This window comes from Atta cephalotes (assembly GCF_000143395.1).
Source record: "Atta cephalotes unplaced genomic scaffold scaffold00002, whole genome shotgun sequence".
Lineage (NCBI taxonomy): Eukaryota > Metazoa > Arthropoda > Insecta > Hymenoptera > Formicidae > Atta > Atta cephalotes.
Genome location: NW_012130066.1, coordinates 230,520 through 239,327, shown reverse-complemented (window position 1 = coordinate 239,327; position 8,808 = coordinate 230,520). Strand labels below are relative to the sequence as shown.

The 8,808-nt window shown below is 37.3% G+C and overlaps 1 protein-coding gene across 1 annotated transcript; it reads left to right on the top strand.

The window, feature by feature from the left end:
* Positions 1-397: 397 nt before the first annotated feature.
* Positions 398-6,785, top strand: LOC105619155. The gene is made up of 6 exons (XM_012200688.1): positions 398-463; positions 1,942-2,203; positions 3,015-3,297; positions 4,269-4,457; positions 5,163-5,279; positions 5,357-6,785. Exons 1-6 carry the CDS (start codon positions 398-400, stop codon positions 6,783-6,785), a joined length of 2,346 nt encoding a protein of 781 aa, XP_012056078.1.
* Positions 6,786-8,808: the final 2,023 nt, after the last annotated feature.

Sequence of the window (8,808 nt, the reverse complement as noted above, 5' to 3'; positions counted from 1 at the left end):
TATATTCGTCTGATTTCCATCGCGTCCTACTTCTTACCATATATATTACTACCATAACGTTGGAATCCTTTTCATGTTGTTATCGTGCACATGAATTAACCGACGCATGCATGTAATTCGTATAACACGAACATTCGCCGTAACATAATTATTTCTATTTATGTTTATACTCCTTTCATCACGATGATGATGTATGATCAGTCTCATACATCAATCAAACGTTTTACAGGATTGGATACATTTTGAAGAGCGGAACTTTTTCGGGACGATGACCGACGATACTGTGAGATTTATGAGCGATACGGGAATATGTAACGTCTAGTCATCGCAATTGAGTCCGTGCGTCGAACCAGAACATCTATTCTCGGTGAAAAAATTATAACTGTAAATTATCGAGATGAGTGGAATGAAGAAGGCGATCGGAGGATCCATTCACAGAATACGAGAGTTCGAGCTCGAGAAGGTAATGCCTTTCTTTCCGTGTTTTTTCTTCTATTTTTTTTCACGAAAACCGGTCACAATTGGATTTTCCTTTGTCAGCTAAGGCATTTCTTTAAAGTCTCTTGCGCTTTCCTCGAGAATAAAGCCTAAACAATGGCTGCGGTAGTCACACGCAGAGCTTTTCCAGTTTCGAGACATTGAGATCCAGAAATAGGATTCGCGAACGAGCAGCATTTCATTATGTTCGTTCAACTAACGACCATTCTTTTGCCTGGCATTGCACCAATGTTTCTCTAACAGAGAATCCGACGAAGACGACATTTGCGACCATGACTCGTCATTGTTGGATCACTTAGTGACTTTGTATCTCTAATATTGAATCATATAGCTTTAATTACATTCTTGATGACACAGAAATTAAATAGAATTTGAGATTCATTTCACTGGAAAATTTTAAAATTATCAAATTCACAGAAATTTAAAAGACACAGTTTTGAAAGTAGAGATTTTAAGCTATTTCCTATAGCAAAAGTTATAAGTAATGTCACAATACTATCATAATAAAGTCATGGTGACGTGCAGATGTCCGCTTTCTCACAGGTATGATATCGCTGTGACGTCATTGAATGACGTCATATGAATCTGCAATGTGATAAAAATTACATCTCATTGTGACATTACTTATAACATGTACAGACAATAATAATATTACTGCGACCTTTTTAATAATTTCATAGTAATATCGCAAATTATCCATAATTATTGTGAGTTTATTTTGAATTTTCAATTTTCCGTGAATATAGTGATGTGAATGTGATTTTTCGCTATGGGTATTAAAACTCTTTATTAACTTAAATTTAATTTTCGTTCATTTTCTATAAAGTTACAATTTTTGAAGTTCGTATGAACTTTTGTTCTAATTAGGGTTACATTATCTAAATTACAAAAAAGAATGCGTGCAAACATAAAAAAAATGTTCTATTATATAGCATATCAAAATAAAAAGTAATTTCAATTTCTCAAGTAAAAACTCGAAGCTTTTATTCGATTCTCTATAGTCTGGATAGATTCTGTTTAATCGAAATAGAGATATGTGGTTCAACGAAACGGTATTAAGGGGAAATCGTCTTGTATGTCGGGTTCGCATCGGGATGAAAACGTGCGTTCGAAGCGTGCGTTGGAGTAAAAATAGATGTTGCGTAGAGATCGGCGTCGGCCGTACGGGCGTCGCGTCGTATTCAGCGTGCAGCGGATAACGCATCGTTGTGCTCGCGCGTTCCCATCGGGATTGCATTTCCCTCGTGACGTCGTGTATGCTGCATGCTTTGTCCCGAGGTTCGAGGTCTCTCGGGTTTGAGCGTCATTACGATCCGACTGGCGAACGTTTGGGTTTCTCTTCATCCGTCATTCGCAGCTCGAAAAGCAGCGACGTGACTCTCGATCGATCACGACCACGTCATGTGCGGCAGCGCGTCGAGAGCTAACTATTTTCTGGGACAGGTGAATCTGATCGACGAGTTCGACATCCTGCAGATCGTCGGCGAGGGATGGTTCGGCAAAATCCTGCTGACCGAGCATCGCAGTACACAGACCGAGATGGTGCTGAAGGCCCTGCCGAAGGCGTACACCGGCATCTCGGACTTCTTTCGGGAATTTCATTATGGGTTACATCTGTCGGCACATAGAAACATTATAACCACCTATGACGTGGCGTTCGAGACGGCCGGCTTCTACGTTTTCAGTCAAGAATACGCCCCGCTCGGTGAGATTTTTTTTTTACGACGCTCGCTTGCACGTGCGCGACGACTTTTTGTGCATCTCACAAATCAGACGCCGTTCATTAAGTTTTTAGTTTCGAATTCTGAGTCCACTATGCAATCTATTTTCTTATCTGTATAAATTGGCGCAGAGTTTAATTCAAATAAGTTATAGCATTTTTGTTTCATTTAATCAAAATTATTTATGATCGTGTAATACAGGAAATTTATTTAATTATATTGCAAAAGAAATATATCGTAGATTAAAAAAAAATCAATTAAATCTATTTTTGAATAAATAATATTTTTTGATTCCATTAAATCTGTAATATTATCTATATTGCTAAAAAGTACTCTAATTCACAATTTATTTATAAATACATTAATTAAAAGAATAAGTATAACAATTATATATAAAATCGGATAAATATACATTTAGGGCAGAAGATAAATGGAACCAATCGGGATTTAAACAAGACTTTGAGATATATTTCCTGCCATGTGTTACTTAGCATCTATAATTAGTTATCTCATGGCTACTGTTCTCGTATCTATTCCGATCTCTTATCAATATCTAATCAGCTTTATATAGTCCTATTCTTACGTATATAAATTACATATAAAATCTTATCAATTTTGCACTTATTGTTGATGCAATTTACTTCTTTTATCGCGCAATGAAAAGACTAAACAATAGCTCTAAATATTTTCCAAGGTGCAATATCATTTATAAAACGATTGTCATTCCAAAGAACATGACATTCGCGTTGTCGTTGCACAAAAATACATTTCAGTTATCATGTCATCGATTTTCAGGCGATCTCACGTCGAACGTGACGGAGACAGGGTTGGGCGAGCTGCACGCGAAGAGGGTGGCCAGGCAGCTCGCCGCCGCGGTGCATCATATACACAGTCGTGAACTAGTGCATCGCGATATCAAACTCGATAATATACTCGTATTTCGTAGTGATTTTTCGCGTATCAAGCTGTGCGATTTCGGCGAGACTAGACGGGTTAACACCGTCGTACGAAGGCATAACGAATGGTTGCCGTATTCGCCGCCTGAGGTATTGCAGATCGACACTGATGAGACGTACAAGTAATTATATACATATACTGTAATTGATCTTATATGTATTACTCATTTTTGTTGTCACGTGATATTTATGCACGCAGAAAATTGGAAGAAAGAAAGAAGATTAAGAGAAAGTAGGATAAAATTGAAGGCCTGGAAAGAAAAGGGGAAAGTAGGATAAAAATCAGGTCCATCTTGATCTCGATTTTTTTGAATTGAATGAAAAGTGTAACTCTTCAGGGATCGCATCGTGTTATGGGTAGATTTTATTTCCAAGAATAATATTAAAATTACGATGTACTGTATTGTGTATTTGAATATGAATATATCAAGAGCATTTCTTATTAAATAGTAATAATTTGCATTTTCTCTACATAAGATAAACATTTACATTCGACAATTGTACTATTATGCATCTACATGCATGTACTTACTATTCAAGCTAGATATTAAATCAACTGCAGCCACGCCTGTTGTGTGCACTTGATAGTTTGTCACGTATTACATACTACTACCTATTATACTGCTTTTTCAAATCATTGTTGCGTTCATACATACATAACAAAACTATTATTATCATTGATGTTGTTATTCATAACTTTATTTATCATGAGAGAGAAAGTGAGCACTCAATTTTATGCTATTTTCTTCTGATCTTTTCTGAAAAATTTCGAAATTTTAATTTTTTAATATTCCATATCCAAAATTTTGGTTAAATATAAAAACGCTATTGATATATTGTGACGTATATGAATGATATTTCACCGAGAAAAATGTTCTGATTAAATCAACAAAAGGACCTAACAGAATGATATTTTGGAAAGATCGAACAGTATTTCTGATTATCATAACTTTCTCTATTTGCTCTCATCAAAATGTCATTCTTGTTAAGTTCTTTTGCTTTAATCAGAACATTTTTTTCCAGTGTTGAAATGTAGTCCGGACATTGTCGCTGAGGATATATGTTCTAACGATGACGGACGGATGACTTTCAGAGCTCGTACGTCGCACGATGTCTGGCAATTCGGCATTGTCCTATTTGTTTGCCTGACCGGATGCCTGCCATGGCAGAAAGCAGCGATGGACGATCCGCGCTACACCAGATATCAAAACTGGCACAACGCGACGCTTAACATCGCCAAGAAACCGAAATTATTTCAGCTGATCAGCTCACGGGCGCAGAAGTGAGTTTTCATTTGAGAATCTGAGAACGCGAAATTAAGCGCCATGCAGTAATGTTACGTCAATGTGCATCTTGAACATACGATATAGTTTATTATTCATTCACTTTTCAAGCGCTATTTTTTGATTGTTATAAAATTGTTAAGAGTGTTGTTCGTGATAAATAAAACGGCGACTAGAAATTTATATTTTATAATAAGAATTTTAAGTAACTTTGAAATCAATAAAAGAATTGTATTTAAATTTTACATAAAAATTCAAACGTAATATAAAACAACTCATAAAATTTTTACATTTTTTATAACGTTTTAAGTTGTGACACACATATATCTTTATATAACACATACAGCTTTATATTATAGTGATGGGCGTATAGAGGATTTTTTCAGAAGGAAGATGGTTTATCAATTTTTTATTATCACATAAATAGCAATTGTTTGTGTTAACAAATTTTCTTGATATTTTAGAGCTGAGAATTTAGAATATCTCTGTTTCGATCCTGATTTTGAATGGAAAAAAATGAAAAAAAGATTTTATAAATTATAATTTTTATTTTATTTCCTGAAAAAATAAACAAAATATAATGAGATAAAATATAAAAGAAAAATTTCGGGGAGAGTTGAACCCTTCAAATCCTTTTCCTCCTCTGGATATCCATAACAGTGATAAAGCGCGTAACTAAATAAATATTTTGGCATTTTATAAAGAATGTTCAAGAGGCTATTGGATCCGAAGATTGACAAGCGACCAGTCAGCGTGTTGGAAGTAAATAAATATTTAGAAGACAGATGGCTAGCGAAACTCGGGGTCGAAAAAAGCGTTGAATGGTCAGTTGACATTGCATCGCGATAATATCGGCGATATGTCACGATATCTTAGCGACATTTCTTTTTATATCTACAGGCGGCGCCGATGAGAGGGACGAGCTATGTCCGTCTATGTACAGCTTTCACAGTTCCTTAGAGGAGAAGAATCAACTTCTCCACACACTTACGACGTACGGGATCGAGACAACGGTGGATCATTCGAAGAAGAAGGATCGTATCAGGGAATGGATACAAGCTAGCGCGATCGTCGAGGAAAACGAGGAGGACGAGTCTGATGTTTACGAGGACTCGGAGTTCTGTGAAGATGAAGACAAGGACAATGATGGGAACGGAAGCGAGGAGACAGAATCGATCTCCATGAGAGGCAGGCATTTTCCGGAAAGACGTCCAAGTGCCACGACGAACAATTCTAGAAAGAGAAGAGACAGTAGGGTCGCAAAGAATCGCATTGCGTCGAAAAACAGAGTGCCTGTAAAGCCCATCGAAAGGAAAATACCTTTCGCTCCTCAAGTAGCTGAAGAGCGAGAAACGATCGCGCGCTTCGCCAGTTTCCCCAATGGTGATCCAAATCTCGCCGCCGTAAGGAATGGCGGTGATCAGACTCACGATCTTTCCGCAACCTCGGTGAATGTCCTCGCATCGCCGACAACGAATAATTTCTCCGCGAGCAATCTTCAATCGTCCGTGCCTAGTGCCAACGGCACTCGAAACATCAAAGATCAGGCGAGGATCAATGCTAACAACTCTCGAGATGAATCGCCGCTTTCCGCGCAGTTAATCGCTGCTGTCCCCATCAAACAATCGCCGCCTAAAACTACAGGTATCCCGGATAGTGCTGGTAGAGTTGTACCGATGAGCCCACAAATCCCGGCCAGAAAAAATCGCGCTCATACAGCGCCGTTTTCAGAGACGCGTTCGGCTGAGGTTCAGATCGATTTGGCGAGAAAGACGCAATCCGTAACAGTTTTACGGACATCGGAAATGACGGAGGACTCGTTATCAGCACGTGCATCAACAAAGACGTCTGTCTCTTCATATCCGATGACAACTCGAGCGGATAATCCTTCCGTTGCTATATTATCAACTTCGCGAGCGGCAAGATCAATCGCTCCACCGGTTGCGCGAACTGATAAAGCACCTACGGCGTCGATAATAAGCAATGCACCTCTAGCCGAGCCCCAGCCTCCTAATAGCGCTCTCCCTGGCCGAATCGAAGGCTCGCCTCCAATCGTGACGCAAATCACAATGTCGGCCTCTTCTCACTTGGCAATGCAGAGTTTCAACGCGCTGCAAGGTATCGCGGGCGCACCCTCGACTGCTTCGCCGGCGAGCTCGTCATCGAACATGAGTAAACCCAATCAACGGGCCGAAGAACTAAATGTGGCTTACGGAAAAGATGCGTATCAACACTATGGCATCGCCCAGGGAATCATACTACCGATGAAAATAAATGTCATTAGGCAAGATTCTATTGGCAGCGGGAATCGATCCGTGAGCAACTGAGAGAAGAATGTACCAAACTGAAGAATGTACCAAATTTTTCTTGAGGTCGACAAAAGTTAAATATTCGCGCAAGTCATGCTAGTTACAGAACCAATTGATTACTGTATATAGCAGGTCTGTTCAAAACTTAACTTACAGGCTAAAAAAGGCTAGGCACAGATGTATAAAGCATAAGAGAATTATCAATCAATCAGAGTCTTTCATTTACATGAAATGAAATGGAGAATTAATTGAGCTCTAATGCTTTCTACAATAAGCCATTAGGAATAGGTTAGAAGGAGCAGGAGCGAGTTGTAAGCAAATCAGTTGTATGTCATAAAGCAATAATAAGTCAGTGACTGCGTGAAGATGGCCAAATTCCATTTCTTATGATTTAAAACTTAGATTATGTTATAACTGACCAATCATATAGAGTATTGTTATTTTCTCTGAGAACTACCATCCTTGTGATTGACTGAAATATTGTGATATAATGATTTAATATGATTTATGCTGGATGTAAATTTTCTAAGATTTATGACTTATAATTCTGACTTGCCATTATGATATAATTAACGCCACTAACGGTTTGTTGTAGAAAGTTCATTTTGTTTTAAACTTATCTTAAAGTTGACGCTTTAGATTGATTGCCGCAACAAGCTTGTAATCATTTTGTGAGTATATAGAACCAGGGTTGCGTCAGCTCAGATATACAATAGATGTAGCTTCGTAAGAAATTGACAAATTATAGTCGATTATTCTCCTCACATTAGACTGTAATTGGTTAATTTCTTACGGTTTAAGACTTGCTATACTTATTGTAGATCTGAGCTTATGTAAAGGTCTATGCTCAGGCCTGAAACGTTCTTATTTCTCTATTTCGTTGAGGGTAACAGGTAGAAAGCAAAAAACAATACTCATTAGAACAGTCAGGCTCACTGGGAAAAAAATCTAGCGTCTATTCTTTTTGTTTTCTTTTTGTCTCGTTCAACGAGAGACGATGCAGAGAGATATAATAGCATTAATTCGCGAGAAGAACAGATCTAATTTATATACTTGAAGATACATATTTGATTGGAATCATTTATGTAATACTTTACCTGATTCAAGGCAAATTAAAAGAAAGTACTCATGAAAGTATTTGAAGGAGGAAACTCTCATATTTGCCGTTTGTGCAATATTTTTCATAATATATATAATAATTGATATTGTTGATATCGCTTCACAATCAAAAGATTCGTCGAGCGTTCCTTCAGAAAGTATATGTTGATATAAGACATCACGATGTTCGATGTATAGGAAGTAAAGCTAGCGCGAAAGTAACATTATGATAGAACGCTGTATGGATGGAGCACATTACGTATATTATACTTCATTAGTTTCAAGAGACACTTATATTGCCACGTGTCGCTTGCTTCACCAAGTCTAACGGGATAAAATTAGCACGGCGTCTCGAAAGAGAGTTGCACCGTGCAAGAATGTTCGAGGTCATTAGCGTTCCATCGTGGGAAAGAGCGAAATTTTTATTGTCCAAACGTGACGCGCGTCTACGCGCTTTTCGTTAACATCTCCACTTTTTAATTACAAATTTTTATTGGTACAATTTATTATTTCTTTGAATGCAGCGTGCAGAGAAAAATGTAGTCGCGAAATCCGTACGAATTAATTAGATATTTATACATGCTTTGTGATATTAGAGATCATGACTAGAAAATGAAACATCCCAGTAATGCAATATTGCTCATGTCTGAGCAATGAAATGTCCCATGCTATCATAGATCTATTATTTGGCTGTATGTAAATATAATCAATTTTGAGAGATACGAAATGCAAGAAAATGTAAAATTTATATATTAATATTTTAAAGACACATTACTTTTGGGAGAGGTAATATTGTTCTAATATGATACTTTATTTTCCTTATAAAAGGTTAATATCTCACATGCTTAATATGTGATATTAACCGCTCTATAATTGTGATTATAAATTTATTTTAAAGTCATAATTCACACAATCAATTATGGCTTGTGCAGGATATATAATT

Coding starts and splice junctions, on each gene's coding strand:
- LOC105619155 (XM_012200688.1), top strand. CDS start 398: ATGAGTGGAATGAAGAAGGCGATCGGAGGATCCATTCACAGAATACGA. Junction 2,204..3,014: donor TCAAGAATACGCCCCGCTCG/GTGAGATTTTTT, acceptor ATCGATTTTCAG/GCGATCTCACGTCGAACGTG. Junction 5,280..5,356: donor GGGGTCGAAAAAAGCGTTGA/ATGGTCAGTTGA, acceptor TTTTATATCTAC/AGGCGGCGCCGATGAGAGGG.